Here is a 25212-nt window from a genome sequence, read left to right on the forward strand (position 1 = left end):
TTGAGGATTAGGGCATCCGATGTTCCTAAGACAGCTTTTCAGACTCGGTATGGGTATTATGAGTTTCTAATGATGTCATTTGGGCTGACAAATACCCTAGCAACATTCATGGATTTGATGAACCGGGTGTTCAAACCCTACTTGGATTCCTTTGTGGTTGTGTTTATTGATGATATCTTGATCTACTCCCACAGTCGAGAGGAGCATGAGCAACCCCTTCAGATCGTTCTTTAGACTCTGAAAGATAACCAATTATATGCTAAGTTCTCAAAATACGAGTTTTGGTTGAGTTCAGTTGCTTTCTTGGGTCACGTTGTATCAGCAAAGGATGTTCAGGTGGATCCTAAGAAGATTGAGACAGTTCAGAACTGTCCTAGACCCACATCAAGTACAGAGATCCGTAGTTTTCTGGGTTTGGCGGGCTATTACCGTCAATTTGTGGAGGGGTTTTCATCCATAACAGCCCCATTGACCAGATTGACCCAGAAGGGTGCCCCGTTCAGGAGGTCAGACGAGTGTGAAGCGAGCTTTCAGAAGCTCAAGACTGCTTTGACTACGGCACCGCTGTTGGTGTTACCCACAGGTTCAGGATCTTATACAGTATACCGTGATGCATCTCGTATTGGTCTGGGAGCGGTATTGATGCAGGGTTGCAAGGTTATTGCATATGCTTCACGGCAGCTGAAGGTTCACGAGAAGAATTACCATGTTCATGATCTAGAACTGGCAGCCATTGTTCACGCGCTAAAGATTTGGAGGCACTATCTTTACGGCGTGCCATGTGAGGTATTCACTAATCATCGGAGCTTGCAGTATTTGTTCAAGCAGAAGGAACTCAATTTGAGGCAGAGAAGGTGGTTGGAGCTATTGAAAGACTATGATATTACCATATTGTATCATCTCGGGAAGGCCAATGTGGTGGCCGGTGCTTTGAGTAGAAAATCAGCTAGTATGGGTAGCCTTGCATATATTCTAGTGGGTGAGAGACCGCTTGCATTGGATGTTCAGGCCTTGGCCAACCAGTTCGTGAGGTTGGATGTTTCTGAGCCCAGCCGTGTTCTGGCTTGTACAGTTGCTCGGTCTTCTTTGTTAGAGCGCATCAAAGATCGGCAGGATGACAATCCTCATTTACTTGTCCTTAGAGACATAATGTGTCACAGTTGCGCCAAGCAGGTTACTGTTGGATATGATGGAGTTTTGAGGATGTAGGGTCGTATATGTGTGCCTAATGTGGATGGACTTCATGAGTTGATCCTTGAGGAGTCCCACAGTTCCCAATATTCTATTCATCTGGGCACCACCAAGATGTATCAGGACTTGAGGCAGCATTATTGGTGGAGGCGAATGAAGAAGGACATAGTTGCCTATGTAGCTCGGTGCCTAAATTGCCAGCAGGTAAAGTGTGAGCATCAAAGACCTGGTGGTTTACTTCAGAGGTTAGATATTCCTGAGTGGAAGTGGGAGCACATCACTATGGATTTTGTTGTTGGACTCCCACAGACTCAGAGGAAGTTCGATGCAGTTTGGGTTATTGTGGACATGCTGACTAAGTCAGCGCATTTCATTCATGTGGCAGTTACCTATTCCTCGGAGCGGTTAGCAGAGATTTATATTAGGGAGATCGTCCGTCTTCACGGTGTGCCCATGTCTGTCATTTCCGATCGAGGTACGCAGTTTACCTCACACTTTTGGAGGGCATTTCAGCGTGAGTTGGGTACGCGGGTTGAGTTAAGCACAACATTTCATCCTCAGATGGACGGGCAGTTCGAGCGCACTATTCAGATCGTGGAGGATATGCTCTATGCTTGTTTTATAGACTTCGGAGGATCGTGGGATCGATTATTTCCCCTTGCAGAGTTCGCCTACAATAACAACTACCAGTCGAGCATTCAAATGGATCCCTATGAGGCATTATATGGTAGTCAGTGTCGGTCGCCAGTTGGGTGGTTCGAGCCGGGAGAGGCTCGGTTGTTGGGCACACACTTAGTACAGGATGCCTTGGATAAGGTCAAGATTATTCGGGATTGACTTCGCACAGCTCGGTCTAGGCAGAAGAGTTATGCCGACCGTAGAGTTCGTGATGTTGCATTCATGGTCGGAGAAAGAGTGTTACTTCGGGTATCACCCACGAATGGTGTAATGAGGTTCGGAAAGAAGGGCAAGTTGAGCCCTAGGTATATCGAACCTTTTGAGATTCTGGAGAGAGTGGGAGAGGTGGCTTACAGGCTTGCGTTGCCACCTAGTTTATCAGTTGTTCATCCGGTATTCCATGTGTCTATGCTTCGAAAGTATCACGACAATCCGTCCCATGTGTTAGATTTCAGCTCTGTCCAGTTGGACAAGGATTTGACTTAAGAGGGGGAGCCAGTGGCAATTCTAGCCCGGCAAGTTCCCCAGTTGAGATCAAAAAGTTACCCTTCAGTTCGAGTGCAGTGGAGAGGTCAGCCTATTGAAGTAGCTACTTGGGAGTCCGAGTTCGATATGTGGAGTAGATATCCCCACCTTTTCACCAGCCCAGGTACTTTTCTATATATGTTCGAGGACGAACGATTGTTTTAGAGGTGGAGAATATGATGACCCAAAAGGTCATACTATGTTTTAAAACTCGAATCTACGCTCTTAAGCCTTAAAAATCTCATTTTTACCCTCCTCAATTTGTGTGCGCAGTCCGGACAGATTTTCGAAAAGCTTTTATGTTGAAAACTAATGAAAATAAGAAATTTTATCTTAAAAGTTGATTTTAGTTGACTTTGGTCAATATTTTTGGTAAACGGAACCGGATCCGTGAGTTGACGGTCCCGGTAGGTCCGTATCGAATTATGGGACCTGGGCGTATGCCCGGAATTGAATTCGTAGGTCTCTAGCTTGAGTTATGAATTTTTGATAAAAATTAAAAGTCTGAAAATTAATTATTTTTAAGAATTAATTGATGTTTGGCATTGTTAGTACCGGGTCCGTATTTTGGTTTCGGAGCCCGGTACAGGTTCATTATGATATTTAAGACATGTCTGAGAAATCTGGTGAGAAATGGAGTTAATTTGACGTGATTCGAACCTTCGGTTGAGAAAATAGTAATTTTAAAGTGTTCTTGAGAATTTCATTCGATTTGGTACTAAATTCGTAGTTCTAGGTGTTATTTTGGCGATTTGATCGAACGAGCAAGTCCGTATGATGTTTTTAGACTTGTGTGCATGTTTGGTTTGGAGCCCCGAGGGCTCAGGTGAGTTTCGGATAGGCCACGCGGTGTTTTGGACTTGGGAAAAATTTGGTTTTCTGCAGATTCTGGTGTTTGGCATATCCTTCTTCGCGCTTGCGAAGGTACTCTCGCGAACGCGAAGAGTAAACTGATGAGGCAAGGATTTCTTCTTCGCGAACGCGACAAGCCCATCACGAACGCGTAGTGTTAGGCATTGGGGAGGGGCAGACAACTTTTTCTTCATCGCGAATGCGAACAATGACTCGCGAACGCGAAGACCATGGAAGGGTAGCCTACGCGAACGCGAGCACTGTCTCGCGAACACGAAGGCTTGGCAGACCATACTCTTCGCGAACGCGGCAGTGCTCTCGCGAACGCGATGACCATGGAAGGGTAGCCTACGCGAACGCGAGCACTGTCTCACGAACATGAAGGCTTGGCAGACCATACTCTTCGCGAACGCGGCAGTGCTCTCGCGAACGCGATGAACACTGTCGCCCAGCACATAACAGAACCCAAAAATAGGATTTTAGCCAAAAATTCATTTTTCTCAAAAACCAAACGGTGAGAGGCAATTTTTCAAGAGTCATTTCTTCCCCAAAGTGTTGACAAGTGATTCTAAACCTTTTTCTTTCAATTACCCATTACAGTTTTTGAATTTTCAACCTAAAATCTAGAGTTTTCATGGTAGGATTAAGGGTTAGGGTAGAAACTAGAGATTTCAGGAATTTAGGGATTTAGACCTCAATTTAAGGTCGGATTCCAAAACCAATTATATATTCGGGCTCGGGGATGAATGGGTAAATAAATTTTGGTCCGAATTTGACCAAGCAGACCCGGGGTCGATTTTTTGACTTTTTGGAGGAAAATTTGAAAAATTTAATTTTTGCAATATAATTGATTCCTTTAGCAATATTTGATATTATTGAGTCATTTTTTAATAGATACGAGTGGTTTGGAGGTGAATTCCAAAGGAAAAGCTGTGATTGAGAATTAAGTGGCCTTCAGAGCGAGGTAAGTGTTGTGTCTAACCCTGATTTGAGGGAATTAGGAACCTTAGATTACTTGCTAAGTGAAATTCATGTGAGAGGAGTATATGTGAGGTGACGAGTACTTATACGCCGTCAATTTACCTATTTTCCATGTTTCTCTATTTTTCTTATATTGTCTTATTCCTATGCCAAATTGCTACGTGTTATACTAGTGTTGTTCAATTTATCGTTCTTATCATGTTTACGAATTTTCTGGTGATAATTGAGTTTTTATTTCAAAGTTGAGATTGATATTATGGAACCAAATATTGAAGTAAGGTTTGCACTTGTTATTCTATCTCCCTGTTGTTATTTATGCATTGCATTATGGTAAGGGAAAGTGTTAATGCACGAAGGGTGATGCCGTGCCATATTGTGAGTGTTAATGCACGAAGGGTGATGATGTGCCATATTGTGAGTGTTAATACACGAAGGGTGATGTCGTGCCATATTGTGAGTGTTAATGCACGAAGAGTGATGCCGTGCCATATTGTGTGTGTTAATACACGAAGGGTGATGTTGTGCCATGATATGAGAGTTAATGCACGATGGGTGATGCCGTGTCGTTTTTATTAATTTTATGGTGAGATTGAGAGTAAAATCACGAAGGGTGATGCCGTGTATTTTCCTTACTGTATTCGCTATTTCTGTTGATTCATGGTATATTGACTGCTCCAGTGATCATTTTGTTGTAGTTCTTTATCTTGTATTCCCCCCAGTATGTTCCCCTCCCGACATTTCCTGTTTAGTTCTTCATTTCTGTTATTTGCATATACACTGTTAAATTGTATAGGTTGATTTGTAGGTGCCTTGCCTTAGCCTCGTCACTACTTTGTCGAGGTTAGGCTCGACACTTACTAGTACATGGGGTCGGTTGTACTGATACTGCACTCTGCACTTTCTGTGCAGATTTTGATACCGGCTCGGGTTGATCGAGATTTTGCTATTGGTCCGCTGTCCGGAGACTCAAGGTAGATCTGTCGGCGTTCACAGACCTTGAAGTCCCCGTCTATCTTTTCTGTTCTACTGTTTCTTTCATTCAGACAGTTGTATTTCTTTCAGACTATTACTTGTAGTAATTTCTAGAATGCTTGTGAATTGTGACTCTAGATTCGGGTGGTAGTAGTTAATACAGTTTTATGATATTTCGCACTTATTATATTTCGTCTTAGTTAATTATTGTTAATTATTGAATGGAAATAAAGAATTGGTTAATAATTCTCTAACGTTGGCTTGCTTGGCAAGTGAAATGTTAGGCACTATCACGGTACCGTCGGTGGGAAATTGTCATGACAAGAATTAAGAGAAATTCTACAAGAAAGACTGGCGAACAAATAACGTATATATGTCTGATATTGTCCAAAAAGCCTAAAGATATCAGCTCTACAAGTACTTATAAGAATACCTTTAAACAAAGGGTTATAAATTCTTTGAATATAAGTAACAAGTTATGGTGAAGCAGCAAAACTAAAAGGTAAACAACCTAAAATAATTATTTTAGCTAATTCTTCCCGATCTTTCTTAATATCGTATTTACCCATTAACCCTCCAGTACCCGGGTTAAGTTTTTATTGCCCGTCTTCCTCATCTACTCCCCAATCAAGAGGGTGGTTGTCTACCATGTGCCTACGAAGTTGACCCGTTCCCCCTCCCTTACCGGTCTCATGTTTATAAATATCCTTACAAATTCTACATCTTACATAATTTTTATCTTCTTCTAGTTTGTCAAAAAAATTCCAACACTTACTTCTTAATCTTCGATTCTTCTTAATAGGGAGAAGAGGCCTATTAGTATTACCACGACTTCCACCCATAATATTTTGAGTTTGACTAGCATTACCAGGTATAGCTGGTGGTGTTTCAAGGTTATCAGGTGATGGAATATCATCTAAATCATCATCTATGCCATAATTTTCTTGAAGTCGCTCATAATCTACATTTAAATTTTCACGTGAACTTTCAAAAATATGTGTAAAGCTACTAGAAGAACAAGCACCACCTCTTGATCTTTTGGAAGTTTTCTTACTGCCACCTCTACTAGTGCACGCCTTTTTGGCTGCTCTAAATATATCCATTATGTAAATTAAATTAATAATTCTATATAATAAAATAAATGTATACCAAAGAAGATAATGGAACGAGTGTACCGGGATTCCGGATGCCACACTAAATTTGATATCAAAAATCAAACTTCAATTGATAGATCGATACTTGATAGTTGATACCACACTTCACTTGAATACTTGATATTTGATAATAATAATTTTGTAATGGCTAAAGTAAATATTTGATGAAACTTGAAATAATAAGTAATTAAGAATTTAAGAACAATAATCAATAATATCAAGAGAGAATTAGAGTAGTAAGAGAGTGAATTGTGAGGAAAAATGAAGAAGAAGGGGGACTATTTATAGTTTTTAAAAGGTTAAAATTATAATTTATCAAATATTAGGGGTGTGGGGGCTATTTTCTTAAGGGGTAGGCCGAAATGGCGTTGGCCAACGGTCCAAAAATAATAATAATAATAATAATAAAGAAACCCCATTAAAAACCGGGCTGAACTGGACTGTAGCCCGTTAAAAACCCGTTAACGGGTTAACGGGCTTAGCGGGTTCCGGTATCAAAAATTATTCGTTTGAACCGGGTTGTAAACGGGTCAGCCCGACCCGATTAATAGGTATAGTTACCACTTATGAGTTGGGTAGTCATGTTTACGATATGGATAATAGTCCCATATAAAGGCATTAAATATATAAGTATAATTAGTATGCATATACGGTGTCACTTCATAGGTTCAGGTTGATTCTTATATCTCTCTCATTAATGTTGACTTATTGTTATGTTTCAGTTCTGTCTTACATACTTGGTACATTATTCGTATTGACGCCCTTTTTGTTGTGGACGCTGCATCATACATGCAGATGTAGGTAATTAGTTTGACAAGCCCTCATAGTAGATGATGCTAACATTCAGCGAAGGATTGGAGACTCCACTTCATTCGTAGTGCAGCCGAGTCTATAAGTCATCGTTTCAGAGTTTTGCTACAGACTTATGGGTAGGCCGGGGGCTTGTCCCGTTTGATATCAGATACTCTTAGAGGCTTTGTAGACACATGTTCATTTTGTACAGTATGTCAGAGGCCTTGACGGCCCGTGTGTATTCATGTTTTAAGTACGATGGATCAGTGATATGGCGTTTGCCCACTTACAGTTATGCATTACGAGTTGTGGCCATGTTGGTCCATGATGGTTACAAAAAGAATGAGTTTAGCCAACTCGACCTATGCATGTTCTAGTTTTGGTCGAGCGATCATGAGTTAGAGAGTGATTCGCTCGGGCAGTACGACACTGGATGCTTTTGATAAATAGAACAAGAAGAGGTGCCAGCCACGCTCCCAGAGTTGGGGCGCGACACTAAACATAACATATAGACAGTCAAATGATGTAATGGGATATAAAACACAAGCCAATAAATTAGAAGTGCACATTTCAAATAATTAAATGTTAAATTTGTCTAGTCAGATAACATAAGGGCCAAAATTTAATTTTTGTTGATATTTGAGAGATTTAAAATGTAAATATATAAAAAGAGACAAATCAGAAAAGAATAGGACGTAACAATTAATATAAAAAAAATACAAAACACACAGTGTATTTTCATATTTAAGACGCCTTAAAGGAAAAGGAGACGATAAATATATGACCTGGAAACATGAGGAAGAAAAAGGAATTTGGTCTAATATATGGGTTCGGTAAAAAAGGGAAGTGGCAGGAAATGTTAGTATTTTTAGAGGAAGACAATGGATCATTTTTCACCTAGAAATTTGGTGGATATGATAAAAATTGCAAGTGGTCCTTAGCTTTTGGGTAGAACTATTTTGATCTTTAATATATCCCTTTAAACATACATATTTTTTATTGTTTGCAAAGGTAAGCATTTGAATCCAAGATCATAAAACTAACTAATACTTTAGAATTTGATGTTAAAACCTAATGAAATACTCTTGTGCACTTCAATTAAAAAAAAATTACTCCTAATAAACAAATGCAAGACGCTCTCATATGATCTATTAGCTCTAACACATACAAATAATTATAATTTTGGTCGAAGATCACTTTTAGCCCGCAAGTAATTCAAATCCGATAATCATAAAATATATAATTTTTTTTTATATATACGAATAAAATAAAATAATATATATTTTGACTATTATTTTGAGGTTTTTCCTCACTTTTTTGTGCAATTAATGTCTTTATTTTTTACTTTTTGTAAACGTATTTGCATTTTGCGTTTAATGTATACGCCAGCACAAAACCCTAAAAGAAGCACAGTGGCAGTGCCGCATGCGTATCGTTCGTGCTCTCACTACCTGCGCGCTTTCTCTTCGCCACCGCGTAATCTCCACTCATCTTCTCCGCACTCGTTTATTTCTAAAACCTTACACCGGAGCTCCTGTAACAATGGCCGCCACCGCCGAAGACTCACTCCGCCAAGCTCTTGCTCAGAAGCAATCGAGCATCGAGTTCCAAGGCAACGCCGTCCGCCAGTTAAAGTCGTCCGGTGCTTCCAAGCCGGAAATCGAAGCTGCCGTTCAAGCTTTAAACGCGTTGAAGCTCGAGAAATCATCCATCGAGAGCCGGCTTATAGCCGCTGCCGGCGGTTCGTCGTCCGCCAGCAGAGATGCGTTCCGTCAGAACGTCGTTAACACTCTCGAGCGCCGTCTGTTTTATATTCCGTCTTTCAAAATATATCGTGGCGTCGCTGGCCTTTATGATTACGGCCCCCCTGGCTGTTCTGTCAAGTCCAATGTACTCGCCTTCTGGCGTCAGGTTAGCTTCACACACTCCGTGCTAGTGTTTCAGTATCTGATTAAATATATTCCAAGTTGAATGCTTAAATTCCACGCAGTAAGAGCTGGCGGGTTTGCATTTTGATTCTCACGAACAATTCATATATGTTGAAAGAGTTTAAGTTCAATGCACTCACAGAGTAATATTGACACAATCAGGTCACGAATTAGGTAATTACTGGTAATTTTTAACGTTAATCGTTAATTGGTAATCTAGTATAAATGTTAACTAATCTTCTCACTGGAATTTTTATACTCAGTGTATATAACTTAAATCCTTAAATAACCTAAGTTATTTCTTCATTTATAGTGTGTGTGTGTGTGCGTTAACCAATATTTAGAAAATTAACTTAAACAAAGGTGACCACTTGATAAAAGAACCTTGAATAAGATAGGTAACCATAGTTCCATGAGGGATATAAGTGTGCCTCACACCTTCCTACCAAACGAACTTCCTTACTTAGAATCACTAGGTTTAAAGACCAGTTGAGTCAAACAAATTCAAAGTGGCTCATTCTGTAAAAGTTAATCAAGAATCTCAGAATAATCGGATCAGGTGACGTAACACACTATAAAAGGAAGAACGTGTTTTTGGGATATTTTGAAAAACAAATTGAAAGGGGTTAGAAATGTGACATATATGACCAAAAGACAGGAAGCAGTTGCATCTACATGAAACTGGTTAAAAGACCCTACTCAAGTTTTGGATCTGCTAGGCTTTATATTCACCTTCTCATGTTTTTTAGACTTTTATTTTCTTGTCACTTTCCAGCATTTTGTTTTGGAGGAGAACATGTTGGAAGTTGACTGTCCATGTGTGACCCCTGAGGTTGTCCTTAAGGCATCAGGTCACGTTGAAAAGTTCACTGATCTTATGGTTAAGGACGAGAAGACAGGAACATGTTATCGAGCTGATCATTTGCTCAAGGATTATTGTAAAGAAAAACTTGAGAAAGACTTCAGCTTGTCTTCGGAAAAGGCTGCAGAGTTGAAGCACATCCTTGCTGTCTTGGATGATCTCTCTGCTGAGCAGCTTGGTGCCAAGATAAAGGAGTATGGTATAACTGCACCGGATACAAAGAATCCACTTTCTGATCCTTATCCATTCAATCTAATGTTTCAGACATCCATTGGTCCATCTGGCGTTAGCCCAGGGTGAGAATCATGTTTTTAAATCTATTAGTTACAGTGAACTTATCCCCCAAAAAATCTATTGCTTTAGTGACATGTTTGGTGTCAATTCGTTTATTATGGTGGAGCTCTTGTTCAAAATAATTCACCTTTTATGCTGAGTAATCTTTCCTTTTTCTCCCCCCTACTTAACACAGTTCCATTTGAACTTGAGAGTCTGTCATCTCTTAGGAAGTCTCTCGGAACTACCTATGCTGGTCATTATATGATTGTGGTTCTTTAAAGCTCGTCTCACTTAAGTGCTACTGTTTTCTCATGATGCAGGTATATGCGTCCTGAAACAGCACAAGGCATATTTGTAAATTTCAAAGATCTTTACTATTATAACGGAAATAAGCTTCCCTTTGCTGCTGCTCAAATTGGTCAGGCTTTTAGAAATGAGGTCATGAGCCATTCTTTTGATTTGAGAAATGAAAATGTCTTTCTGCACTTCCTTTATGTTTATTATTCTGGATATAGTTATGCTATGCGTGTTGGTAAACCATGGAACCTGATTAAGCTAATTAAGAAACTCTTTTCCCCATCAGATGTGCTGATCATGTTGCAAAAGGAATTAATCGTTGTAGAATTTGTCTGTGCAGATATCTCCTCGACAAGGTCTTCTCAGAGTGCGTGAGTTCACTCTGGCAGAAATTGAACATTTCGTTGATCCCCAGGACAAATCTCATCCAAAATTTTTGGATGTTGCAAAACTGGAGTTTCTAATGTTTCCTAGGGATGAACAAGTGTCTGGGCAATGTGCAAAGAGACTTCAGCTTGGTGAAGCTGTTTCTAGTGTGAGTTTCCTTTGTGTCTTCATGCTTGTTCGTCTTGTTTGTGCTTGTTTATGCAAGCCATAACTTCACTATTTAAACCAACTTTGGGCAGGGAATTGTCAATAATGAAACACTCGGATACTTCATTGGGAGAGTTTATCTTTTCCTAACACGACTTGGAATAGACAAAGAGCGTCTGCGTTTCCGTCAGCATCTTGCAAATGAGATGGCTCACTATGCTGCAGATTGTTGGGATGCTGAAATTGAGAGTTCTTACGGTTGGATTGAATGTGTTGGGATTGCTGATAGATCTGCATATGATTTGCGTGCCCATTCGGTAAAAGTTTAACTTTGCGTTTTAGCTTACATAACAAAGTGTTTGGATAGCTGTAGTTTATCCGAAAATCTGTTCCTGCTTTATGAATGAACAAAGAATTTTGTTGGGAAAACACACTCAAACCACTTCTTCAACAATCAGTTTTATGAAAAAGCATTTTGCTTGGGCTTTTTGAAAAACTTAAACAAACATGTTTTTGGGAAAGTTTTGCAAGATATCTGAAAAGGTTCCACTAACAAACGCCACCTAGATCTTTTATAAAGTATTTACTTTACAAGATTCATCTTAAGTGAAGGAGGCATGCTTTTTGCTTCTTAATCCTTTTTTTTTTTGAACAGGTAAGTCATGGATATATTGATAGAAAAAATCTAGCACTAAGATGGTGCTATTTCATTTACATAGTCAGAGCCCTCCTATATATTCCTTCTGTACAATTCCTATCTCTGTAGTGAGTCGACGAAATCTACCAAGCAATTTTCATCTTGGACTATTGCTTCTTAAACTTAACATGTTTAACATGTCTAATAACATTATCCAGCATGTCGATGAGGATACGGGGGCAATGAAGTATTGGTAATGTTTTTGCATCGTCTCATGTGGTCATTTCGGATAGCAAGTAACTGGTGCCTTGAAAACTTGACTGAACGCCTTCATAAGTTAAACATACAAATGCCTTGGAGAAATCAGTTCTTGCCTTAGATAGGATGGTGCAGATGGGTTGAAGAACCTGTGCAGTTTAGATTCCTTCTGGCCCAGTGTCTGTAGATTCTCAACTCTCTCCGTGTTTTATTCTTATTCATATTTGTATAACTACTAACTTTTTCACTCCAAGTGTTTCTCCTTAAATATGCTTCAGTCATTACTGACAGAAACTGATGTATTCCATCTGTATTATCCATCTCAAATAATAAGCATTTAGTGATGTGATTGTCAAGGTAGACCTTTTCAAAAATATTATAATGTCGCCCGCTCCTACCCACTCCGGGGTACCATAGCATGTTGGGAATTCCACTTAAAAACTTAAAAACGACTCTCCAGGCAGTTACCTTTTCAACAAAAAGAATTTGAAGTGTCACAATATATTTTTGACTTCTTAAAATATTCTCCTCCTTGGTGATCTGGATATTGTATTGCACGCATTGATAACATGTTGGACATTTTTTTATGACAGGAAAAAAGTTCTGTAGCTCTTGTGGCTCAGGAGAAATTCTCAGAACCAAGAGAAGTAGAGGTTGCTGTTAGTTTAGCTAAGTTGCATTCATGAATATGGTTTGTATGCATGTCGGCAACCATCTGACTTCAATTGTTTGTATAACATCAGAAATTGGTAATAACACCTATGAAGAAGGAGCTCGGACTTGCATTTAAGGGCAACCAAAAGATGGTGACTGAATCCTTGGAGGTAGCTTGTGCATTCACTCCCTCACGCTATTTCAATTGAATTCTAACATCTGTCACGTTTACCGCAATGAAGTGTTTCACAAACCTACATTTGTTTGTTTAAAATGAAATTTGCAATCAGTGCTAATTGCAACACTATGTTCTTGTTATAATTTCTGCTAGTTTTCGAATGCTAGTGATTTTATTGGAAATTCGATATTCAATTGATTTCTGCTTAATTTTTTTCCTTGTTCCATCTGAAGAGAGTTTAGGAAAAAGAAGGGAAAATGCAAAAGGAAATATCTTTTTCTATAGAAGTTAATGCTGGGAAGATTTACAGTTGGCTTCTTCATCAGTTGTGTAAGGTCTCAAGCAACCTGACCGTTCTTAGTTACTAACCCATCTAGCCATAGGGAAGGAAACCCATCTAGCCATAGGGAAGGAAAGGGGTCTGTGAATTTAATGAATGATTTTAATGTGATATGAGGTTATGCTATCATAAGCAAATTTAGAGATATCCATTTTGATTTGCAATTGATATATCAAAATAAATATCTATTAGGATTCACTGCTAGAACTGGAAATTCTTAAGTATGCTGATTTTGTAAGATGTTTAGGTAATATTTATTAGGTTTCTGATGTAATGAAACTCATTATTGATTGGTTTAACAGAAAATCATTCTAAAAATAGAATAAGATGCCACAGTCTCTCTTCTCAGCTAATCTAGATTTACTTGAGCAGAACAAGCATGGGGTCTACCTCTTTTTTGAACAAAATAGAGATATACCTAGTAGATCTTGAAAAGGGACCTACGGCTGGTTATTCGAAGCTGAAGCTGGAAAGGACGCTGATAGGTAAATATATGCAGCATAAAGAATGGCAGATAAGTTTTGATTTTGGAGCTCTGCTTTAGAGCTGTAAAATGTACTGGCGGTAGTTGGTTGATGAATAATGGCTAGCGGTCAAGAAGAAGTGTCATTGCTTTCGAATATAAGATTGGTTTTTCATATTTATCAAGAAAAAGTGGTAGTAAATAATTGCAGAAATCATAAGTACCGCTGGAAATAGAGAAAAAGTTTAATAATGGTGTCCTTCCTAGAATCTGTACTTGCAAGTATCAAAAATCTGTTTCTCAAAGCTAAGATGTGTAGTATTATAATTTCATTGAGCAGGCTCTTTGATATCAAATTATCAATGACATCAAATAGCAAATTTCTTTTTCCTTTTGGTAGGTGAAATTAATTGCAAACATATTGTTGGTTACATCTTAAATTTGGATGGTGATATCTCACCTTTCCATTTTCCCCGTATGTAGTCCGATTTCTTCTTATTTTGATCTTTAACCACCATTCTCTAGCAACAGCCGATTTATTTTCTTTCATCAAGATTGGTTCTTTTACCCACAACTGTTTCCTTATGTACCAGAATTGGAGGTTGTTTTTTTGCCATTATTAAATTGGCTAAGATTCAACTGTGATACTGAAAAACTTAGGCGAACCTTACGACATAATACTGTGTGTACTGTTGGTTCCTTGAATCTTCAGAATCCTTTGCAGGATGATGAGAGAGACTCCTTTGATCTCCTTATATGTCCTCTATAAACTAGGGATGGATTCGGGGGATTATGCATGTGCTGATTTGATATTTAACTGCCACTTGCAAATCTGTTATTGATTGTCCTCTTCAATTTTAACCGCCAAAGTTGTTCATAAATTCTTGACCCCAAAACCCCTCTTGAACAGCAATTGAGGTCGAAAATAGCCTCAGCAGTCTCAACTCACTGTTAACATGCCTGACCTAGCCTCACGGTAATGTTAGATAGTGCCACAGTACTAGTGAGTTGAGTCTGCTGAGGCTATTTTGCTTTTTTTGTTTTTCAATTTTTTAGGCTTATGAATGGATGTAGAATGACAGTTCATTTGACAAAAAACTGCTATGTTTTGGATTTAGGTAATTATAACCAGGGCTTTATAATGGTTGTGCACAGTTGTCAACCGAAATTTAACCTAGAGAAGCTCTCAATCTAACTAGAGTATCGACTTATTTGCCATTCTTGAATAAACTCAAATTGCCTAAATGTTTACTTGACTCCATTAAAAAAAACTTGCAAGAATTTCAGGAGCTAGAAAAAAAGACGCTAATGAAAAATTTGATTTTTCAATCTTTTTTCCTCCAGTATTCAATAAGCTACATTTGATAGAAAGAAAGTAATGCTGAATTGTTTGTTTCGCCTTTGTTTATACCAGGCAATGGAAGAAAAGGTGGCTATGGAGATGAAGGCTGATCTGGAATCTAAGGGAGAGGTAGAGTTCCATGTATGTACTCTTGGGAAGAATGTCACCATTAAGAAAAGCATGGTCTCTATTTCCAAGGAAAAAAAGAAAGAGCACCAAAGGGTGTTTACACCTTCAGTGATTGAGCCCTCATTTGGAATTGGGCGGATAATATATTGTCTTTATGAGCATTCATTCTACACAAGGCCAAGTAAAGGTGGAGATGAGCAGCTAAATGTGTTCCGCTTCCCCCCGCTAGTGGCTCCCATCAAATGCACTGTTTTTCCACTGGTTCAGAATCAACAATATGAAGAAGTTGCCAAGTTAATCTCAAAGTCTTTGACTGCTGCTGGAATATCACATAAGATTGATATAACAGGTATGTTGCTAAGAATATTTTGATTGATTCCTCTGTGCGATGCTTCGATTTGGAACTTGATGCAAATGGTATCACGAGATGGGGAGAGAGAGACACTGTTAGCTTTTGTCCTATGTGCAATGGTACTTCTGCCCTTCATTCTGCCCTCACGTGCTTGTCACTTCCCCCTGTAAGAGAGACATGAATACTGTCAGAATTCCCATAATATGGAGGATACATGCATTGAGTACATATTTGGTAGTCAGAGTTCGAGTCCGGCATGATACCTTGATTTTTTCTCCTTTCCACACCTTAATAGACCTGATAAATTTTTGGATCATTCTTTGTAGCTTGTCCAGATTGTTGTGTATAATTTGTTTCTAAGTATCTTCTATGCACAGTTGCAGCTCCTTCCACTTGAGCAAGTGGCTTTTGTTTCTTTTCTATTAATTTATATTCTATTTACTCTGCCATTCTTGTGGTAAGAGTCCTATCCAAGAGAGGTGACAGTAAAGAATGTTTTTCTCATTGCACGTGGAAGCATATTGGCGTTATCTGCTCTGATTGGTGCTGTATGATTATGTCTCTTAGATGCTCCCTGCTGTATTCAAAGTTAGATCATTGGGTGGCATTTATAGTAAGAAAAAGGTCCAAGGGTAATTTGGCTTATCTCAGGTTCTGGTGCCGTATCCACGTCTTCCATACTAATTGCTCTCGCTTACGTTTGCAGGTACTTCTATAGGGAAAAGGTATGCAAGAACAGATGAACTTGGTGTTCCCTTTGCCATCACTGTCGATTCGACATCATCAGTTACAGTGCGAGAGAGGGATAGCAAAGATCAGGTCCGGGTGAGCACGGATAAGGTCACATCAGTTGTGAGGGAAGTGACTGATGGAGTGAGCACATGGGCAGATGTGTTGAAGGTGTATCCTCTACATTCTTCAGGAACTGCAGAAGAGTGATATTAAATGATGGCTTACATTGCAAAGGAGTGAAGATGTTTTGAAGATGTATACTCTACATTCTTGAGGAACTGCAGAAGAGTAGTATCAAATGATAACATTCATACCATTATTATCACTTCCAGAAATTTTTATCCCTTGTCCTGAATTCAGGAATTTTTGTAGACCTATTTAACTGGGTTAACTTCTCTTGGCCCAAGGTTAATTTTACTAATTTTCTTACTCACTACTATAATATCAATGTACTCTGAAATAAATTTACAGGATTTATTGCTGTTGAGAGTTGACAAGAATGGAGAGAGGTAGAACTATTTTACTCATTTCGTGTGTTCTTCGTGAGGTAAGAAAATTTTAGTGGAGAAAGGAAACAATGTATGAACATTCACACAATGCATTTCATAACACAATGGAAGATTGAATAAATCTAAGGTTTAGTTATCCTAGAAATGCCTCGATTACAATATTTCTTGCAAATGTCTGTTATTAGGAAAACTCAAAGTTAGGAGCTGGTTATGCAAAATCAGATGTGTTAATTTGTGTACTGAACCTATACATATTGTTAAATATATTATTGCAAAACCTTTGTGGTTAGCGACATACACTAAATTTAGAATATTTTCTTACATTAATCCAAAATGTGATCTATTCAATGATGCAAGAACGTCTATTCAAAAAAATTAAAAGGAAAAATAGTTATTGTAAATTCGCTAGATTTTTAAACTGATAAAATGCTTTTTTTTTTTTTAGCTTATATGTTTAACAAGCCGACTATAATTTTTTCATAATCAAATGAGCTACGGTGCAGATTACGGATTTTTTTTTTAAGGTTCAGAATGCCAGATAAACAAATGATTATTTGAGTTACTAGGTTCATAATTTAACATTAATGTATTTAATTATTCTTTTTAGATTTTATACAAAGTTTGAACCACATATTTTACATCAACCTCATTGTACAAACACCTCTAGGCTCTAATTTGGTCTATTTCTTCGAGAAATCCTTTCTCCTTTTTCTCGGCAAGAAAAGAAAGAAAAAGAAAAAAGAAAAAAAGAAGTTTATCTCTTGTGAAAAATCAAAGAAGTCAGCAAAATAAAAAGGAAAAAGAATAAAAAAGTCTCATATTTCTCTCTGCGTTCATTTCCTCCATCATCATCTCATCATCGAAAAGAGAGAAGAGAAGACCCAAATCCAGTTACAGCGAAACCCTAAATCACAACTCTCAAAATGCTACGAATAGCAGGTAGAAAGCTCTCTTCCTCCGCTGCCGCTCGATCTTCATCCGCTTTCTTCACCAGAAATCCTTTCACCTTTACCGATGATTCATCATCTCCGACCAGATCCCCTTCTCCTACTTCCCTCGCTTCTCAATTTCTCGATCAATTCAGAGGTCAGCTCCTTTATTTCTGAATTATCATTTGATTTGATCCTCAATCTTCATGTTTGCACTTTGCTGATGTTATTTTTAGTTTTTTTTTTTTTGTGTTAAAAGTTCGGTATTTTTGTTTGTTTATTTGGTGCTGAATTATCGGAGATGTAAATTATAGATCTAATTCTAAAGTAGAGGGAATCGGGAATTTGAAAAAAAAGCTGTTGTGATGTTTTAATGCTCGTTGTGTAGATCCGGAAGCTGTAGCTGAGAACTAATTGTCTTATGTGAGGGGATAAAAGAGGGATGCCTGTGGATTTTTTTTTCCGGTTTTCGTTATATACTGTTTGATTGAAAATTGCATCTTGGAGCACGGTTTATGCTTTTCTGCATAATTCATGTTTTGAGCATCTTATGAATACAGTTAGAGCTCATGGTCTCATTTTAATACTAATTATTAGATGTCACTAAGCTAAGCAATACGTTTGTGCTGACAGTAGTTTTACAAAGCGACAAGGTTCATGGGGCTTCTTTGAATGATGTGATAATTTATGGTAAACGAAATTAAATAGCTACAAATTTAGTACAATAAAAATTGAATTTCAATTAAAATAACTATTTTGGTATCCGATATGCAATAATGCCGGTATTTATCCAATTTCTCAAGGTTGAGATTCAGAGAAGCAACCGATTCTCTTTGGAATCACATTGTGCACCATTGTCTGAAGAGCAAACTTCTCTAAAATGCATGGGTTCATCTATGAAGCCATAGCCCTTGCTTCACGTTGTTTCATAACTCTATGCGACAAAACAGTGGCTTTTAATAACATTGGCTAAGACTGGATTTAGCGTTGAGTGTTTGTAGATTAGGGTGAGAGGGAATCCTAGCTTATCTGCTCAAAGGTTTGAATTACTGAGGACTGGTAACCGGACATATTGTTGAAAATGAGAAAATGCATGGCACCCTAGGGTGTGGCCTAGTGGTCAATGAAGTGGGTGAGAACCATGAGGTCTCAGGTTCAAATCCAGCGGAGGCAAAAAACACTAGGTGATTTCTTCCCATCTAATCCAAGCCTTGGTGGATATCTGGTACGTATTGATGGTAGGAGGTTACAGGTATCTCGTGGAATTAGTCGAGTTGAGCGTAAGCTGGCCCGGACACCACGGTTATCAAAAAAAATAAATGTGAAAATGCATGGGGCGATGGCCACTGCATTACAGCTTCTAGTCGCTCCATTTTTCAGCTTGGTAGATCTCTAGCTGTAGTTATCTAATTGTACTTGTATGTAGGAATATTATAAAATTAGTTGCAGAAATATGCATATAACATATTATGAATATTATATATTAATATTAGTAGAAGACTTGTATAAGACTATAAGTTATATCTTATCCAATATGCTTTTTGTGGTGGAAGGATACTACACTAACACAGAAGGATCTAAAACCCTACTCTTTCGTTCTGCGATAATTCTAAGAATCATGACCTTTTCCTAGGCTGCCCTACATTAACTTCACAAAACTATAAAATTCTTGGTCAGACATTCCCGAGCAAAAAGATGATTTCATTTTCCCTGCATAAGAAGATTTATTCTATTCTCTATTTACCCCAAAAAACGTGGGGAAAAAAGAGGGCATCAAGATCGTTTCAGCTCAAGCTTTCAACTTCAGCTGGCAGCACAAAGTTTGTCATTGGCATTGGAGTTGAAGCAGAACTACCTTGATGGATTGGTGTTAAGTAATTTGGAATATTCATGCTGATAGACTGGAAGCTAATACAAGTGGATAAAAATACGCTCCAGATTGTTAATATGACATGGGGTTATGATACAGTCCCTAGTACAATATATCCTTCAGTTTATGCTTATCAAATTGAAAGAGATTTTCTCCCTTGAAAATGCTTACATTGTTTTATGCATGATAGAAACTCTCCCTTGATAATGCTTAAATTGTTTTATGCATGATTAAACACTAAGTTCTTCCACGTTTGCAATCCACTCATTATCTCACTATTGACAGGAAAATGAGTAACAAAGAAATAGAGTTAAAAAATTTGCCTTTTAGGAGCTTCGAGTTTTAAATCAGTTGCCCATTTATATGCTTCGCGGAAAATTGTTCATGTTAATAATTCATTAAGATCTGATTTTGTCTTTAACCTACTGATAAAAAAAGTATGTCGCTTTTGGTGTGTAGCCTATTTTCCACTTACAACAATTGTTTGTTTCCGGAAACCGAACAAATGGCTGGTTTCCGTAAACAATCTGTCAAACTCATAAAAAGCCCTTTTTTTTCTTTTTAAATTCTGATCAGGTGAAGTAAATCGTGCAACCCACTTTTTCTAAAACTAGTTCTTAACATACACTTTACTTTCCAAAGAATAAAATCAAAACAGACAAGAGATATCAAAATGAGAATCAAAATCAAACTAAAACCGAACTATTTTCCTGAACCAGACAATGAACATGGAAACTCTTGTTTTGCTGTGGTTTCTTTGCTTTATTTGGATATCTTATTGATACATTCTGGCACTGTAGTTGCAATTCTTTGGGTAGTTAATAAAATAAAAAGATTCTTTTGGTAGTTGTTAGCAAACTTCCAACAAATTTCAAATGTTTCAGGTTTCTCATCTAATTCAGTTTCCCCCGCACATCAGACGGGTTTAGTCTCAGATCTGCCAGCGACAGTGGCTGCTATTAAGAATCCCAGTTCGAAAATTGTATATGATGATAGCAACCATGAGCGTTATCCACCTGGTGACCCGAGCAAACGTGCATTTGCTTACTTTGTCTTGACAGGAGGCAGGTTTGTTTATGCCTCATTGGTTCGCCTCCTGATTCTTAAGTTTGTTCTGAGCATGTCTGCCAGTAAAGATGTCCTTGCACTTGCGTCTCTTGAGGTGGATCTTTCCAGCATTGAACCTGGGACGACTGTCACTGTCAAGTGGCGTGGGAAGCCTGTTTTCATCAGACGCCGCACTGACGAAGACATCAATTTGGCGAACAGTGTTGATCTTGGCTCCCTTCGCGACCCGCAACAAGATGCTGAGAGGGTAAAAAATCCAGAATGGCTTGTGGTTATCGGGGTATGCACTCATCTAGGGTGCATACCTTTACCAAATGCTGGTGATTTTGGTGGTTGGTTTTGCCCATGCCATGGTTCCCACTATGACATCTCTGGTAGGATTCGCAAAGGACCTGCGCCATATAATCTGGAGGTGCCTACCTACAGTTTCATGGAGGAGAACAAGTTACTTATTGGTTGAGAAATTATGTCTTAAGTTGCAGGACAACTTGTAGCTGCTGGACCTAAATTGGATCTTGCGTTTAGCTTCTTGAGTTATACATGGATTGTATTTACTGACCAGTACTGGTAGCACACTGTTTTGGATGAATAATTCTGCTGGCTGCTTGTTAAGAGATTTTCTCATGTTTCAAATTTATTCTGAATAAACTTTTTAAAGATTCAGCTTAACACATGCAAGTCGAACCTTGGTTTTTGTTCTCTGTTTACTAGTCCAAATATGTTATTGAGGTGCATTAACTTTTTATTTTGCACTTGAAATCTAGTTTTTTTAGCACCCATCTGTTCTTGACAGAGACTTTTATGCAAGGACAATGTTTCTCTCTCTCTCTCTCTCTCTCTCTCTCTCTCTCTCTCTCTCTCTCTCTCTCTCTCTCTCTCTCTCTCTATATATATATATATATATATATATATATATATATATATATATATATATATATATATATATATAATATTCAGCTTTTACTATAAATGGAGCCTTAGGCCATTTCTTCTACAGTCACTGTGTTGAGATTTACAGTTTCTAGCTTGACGAAATGATCAAGGAACTACAGGCTACAGCAAGAATTTCCTCACCATCTTATTGTCCTGTTTTATTCAGTAGTTTTCCCTCCAGAAGTATATCAACAAAAGGCCAACGGGAGGTTATAAAAATGAGAAGTGCCAGGGCACTCAAAATCCGATACATTTACAAAGTGTCCAAAATCATGCACCATTTGCCAACATCAATGATCTGAATGGTTCCTAATTGTATGAACTTTGGATCCATTTGGTTCCTGATATATAACACCTAATGAAAAAGGCACATAATGTATCCTAAAAGCGGATGATCTTGGTAAATAGCCACTTTTTAGGTCGGCTATTAGAGCTTAATTATATTTTAAATTGTAATGGCAAAGTGGCTACTGATCCGATTAAATTGATGCGTTTGCCCTTAACTAGAATACGGAATAAAACTCTAGTAATCCGTACTGAACAGAGGCGGCTCAACAACACTTGGGGCCTAAAGCCAAATTTTAATTGGAGGCCCTTCAATAATAATTTTAATAGATATTTTTATTTAGGATATATTTTATAACTTTTTGAGATGCAAAATTATTAATTAGTTTTATATAATCGATTTCTTCTAATAAGTTTGTGACTTGTTCATCTAAAAACACTCCCCTATCGTTTCTAATTTAGTTTTTCTATTGTTTGTGAAAAGTTTATCAAGATTTCCTTTTTTAGATTGTATATTTCAACTCTTCTCCTTTTTTTTAGAATAACAAGATTTATATTTTCTAGTTGTCATATTCAAATTCTAATAAATATTTAAAAAATATACCTATGAAGTAAAAATAACAAATATAAAAAATTTAAGATAAAAAAAGATACTGAAAAGTTAGAATGAAAGAACTAGATTCAAGAAGTTTAAAGACTTAATTCCAAATTACGTAGTGCTGCTTCAAATATTTCTCGCGTGCTTTAAATGTGAGAAAGAACAGAAAATGAGACACAATTTAGTATAAGGAAAGTAATTTTAACTATGTTTTTAAGAAGCAACATAAATTATCGGAAGTTTTGAACAACAAATAGTTCATCTTAGAAAAAGTAAGAAAGAATATAAGACAAAGTACGTAAATTGATGGAAAAGGTGAAATGAAAGATTGTAGCTCTTGCATAAACCAAGAAAGAGAGTGTAAAGGTTTAACCCGTCACTTATTCACATAGCTAAAACGTTGGCTTTTCTTTTATAAGAAAATTTTCATTTTCTTCTAAATAGTACTCAATATTTTCCAATATTTTTCATTTTCATTTTCATTTTCTAAACGTTAGCTGCTTTATGGTTAAGCCGGCACTGGCATTGGAGTTCGAAACTATGCTAAGTAACGGCTAATTTCTCCGCAAAAACTAATCACTTTGGTCTTAAGTAACGGCACCCGGTAAAAATTGATCAAAATGTACAAGTGTACAAATCAAAATTCTAAAAAAGAGTGTTACATAGTTGACACCCACATTTATGGTTGTCCAGCTAAACCTTTTAATTTTCTTGTGGTAGTTTTTTATAACTTCTCATGTAGTTTCAAGTTTTACTTTTTAAGTTGTTTTTAGGGCAGGTATTGGCAATGTCTGAAACTTAGTCTTCTTATATTGAAAATTGAGGGGGTTGGGACTTGGGATGAGAAGAAATCAAGTTTTAACATGATACAACATTTAAATTAATTGATTATAATTTGATCACTTGATGAAATGAAGTGAAAACACAAACAAAAAAGAAGAAGAAACAAATCCAATTCCAGTATAAAAATAGAACAGATGTATATATTAGTTTTGTGACTCGACCGATCAAGTTGCTTTAACATTTTTCATTATTTGACATTTTTATTTAATACAAAATTATTTACCATAAGAAAGCTGTCATCTTTGTTAAAAGTAACCGTTATTTTGTAACGACTCGGCCGGTCGTTTCGAGAGTTGTAGTCATGCTCCCCCTTTTCTGCTCATTTTTGTACTTCACTGTTGCTTTATGACTTATCGGGTTAGTTGGTTCAAGTCCGGAGAGAATTCAGAGTGAATTGAGACACTTAGTCTCTTAATTGAAAGCTCAATGGAAAAGTCGATCGGATGTTGACTTATGTGTAAACGACCTCGGATTAGAATTTTGATAGTTTCGTTAGCTCCGTTGGGTGATTTTGGACTTAGAAGAGTGCCCGGATTGTGATTTGGATGTCGGGAGTAGAATTAGGCTTGAAATAGCGAAAGTTGAAATTTTGAAAAGTTTGACCGGGAGTTTTTGATATGGATTGGATTTCCGGAAGTTGGAGTAGGTTCGTGGTGTCATTTATGACTTGTGTGCAAAATTTGAGGTCAATCAGACGTGATTTGATAGGTTTCGATGTCGTTTGTAGAATTTGAAAATTTCAAAGTTCATTTGGCTTGAATCTAGGTGGAATTCATGTTTTTGATGTTGTTTAAGGTGATTTTTGGAATTGACTAAGTTCATATGATGTTTTAAGACGTGTTAGTATGTTTGGTTGAGGTCCCGGGGGCCTCAGGTCGATTTCGGGTGGTTAACGGACCAAGGTTTGAAGTTGAAGAGTTGTTGAAGGTTTGCAACCGCTGGTGTAATCGCACATGCGGATTGGGAACCGTAGATGCGAGCTTGCAGAAGCGAGAAAAGGGATCGCAGAAGTGGCCAGGAAGGATTTGGGCAGAGGCCGCAGATGCGAGCATGTAGGCGTAGAGCGCTTGCGCAAAAGCGGGTGGACGCGTGCAGGTGCGGACAGGCGCACAGGTGAGATGGAATTTTCCGCACATGCGAAGGAGCAGATGGGGTCCAAAGCTCGCAGAAGCGGAGGCAGCTGCGCTAAGTGACTTCCGCAGATGCGGATATATGGCCGCAAATGGGAAAGGGGTCTAGGCAGAATGTTTTAAAACGAGAGTTTCGCGATTTTGGTTTCATTTCAACATTTTGAGCTCGGATTTTGGAGATTTTGAGAGGGCTTTTCAAGTGGAATTCTTGAGGTAAGATCCTTGTGTCCATTTTTCTTCAATGATTATGTTTCCCCACTGATTTTATACCTAGTTGGTGAGTTTTTGAGGTGAAATTTGGAGGTTTGAGGCTAGGGATTTGGAGAGTTAATTTTGTGGAATTGAATGACCATTTGATGTCGGATTTTGATAAATTTGATATGGGTAGACTTGTGAGTGAATGAGCTTTCGGGTTTTGTGACTTTTATCAGATTTCGAGATGCGGGCTCAGGGGCCGGGTTTGGACCAATTTTAGATTTAGGCTTATAATTCGTATTTTTCTTATGGAATTAATTCCTTTAGACGTATTGTTTGTATTGTATTGCTTGTGGCTAGATTCAGGACGTTTGGAGGCCGATTCACGAGGCAAGGGCATTTTGGAATGGAGTTTTGGCTCGGATTGAGGTATGTAACAGTTTTAAATCCGGTCCTGAGGGTATGAAACCCCGAATTTTATTGTTTTATGATTGTTTGGTGGTGACACACATGCTAGGTGACGGGCGTGTGGGCGTGCACCGTAGGAATTGTGACTTGGTCCATTCCGTGAAACTGTAAAGTTGAATAACTTGTTGTTAGCTATATGCTCTCCATGTGTTATGGAAATTTGACTGCAAATCATGTTAGGAGTCATGCTTAGGCTTTTTGATTACACTGTTGGGACCCGCAAAAGTTGTGTACTCGTTGAATTAATTGCTAATTAC

At 38.0% G+C, this 25212-nt stretch overlaps 2 protein-coding genes across 2 annotated transcripts; both read left to right on the forward strand.

The window, feature by feature from the left end:
• The first annotated feature begins 8509 nt into the window (after window positions 1-8509).
• LOC107798994 (glycine--tRNA ligase, mitochondrial 1) lies at window positions 8510-16600 on the forward strand. Its single transcript, XM_016622046.2, has 9 exons — window positions 8510-9056; window positions 9849-10231; window positions 10532-10649; window positions 10849-11043; window positions 11135-11359; window positions 12531-12590; window positions 12681-12761; window positions 14987-15392; window positions 16102-16600. Exons 1-9 carry the CDS (start codon window positions 8571-8573, stop codon window positions 16332-16334), a joined length of 2187 nt encoding a protein of 728 aa, XP_016477532.2. The 5' UTR covers window positions 8510-8570; the 3' UTR covers window positions 16335-16600.
• Window positions 16601-17461: 861 nt separating this feature from the next.
• LOC107798995 (cytochrome b-c1 complex subunit Rieske-5, mitochondrial) lies at window positions 17462-21178 on the forward strand. The gene is made up of 2 exons (NM_001325660.1): window positions 17462-17722; window positions 20320-21178. The coding sequence occupies exons 1-2, from the start codon at window positions 17560-17562 to the stop codon at window positions 20961-20963; spliced, it is 807 nt and encodes a 268-aa protein (NP_001312589.1). The 5' UTR covers window positions 17462-17559; the 3' UTR covers window positions 20964-21178.
• Window positions 21179-25212: the final 4034 nt, after the last annotated feature.

Source organism: Nicotiana tabacum, chromosome 23 (assembly GCF_000715075.1).
Source record: "Nicotiana tabacum cultivar K326 chromosome 23, ASM71507v2, whole genome shotgun sequence".
NCBI classification, from domain to species: domain Eukaryota; kingdom Viridiplantae; phylum Streptophyta; class Magnoliopsida; order Solanales; family Solanaceae; genus Nicotiana; species Nicotiana tabacum.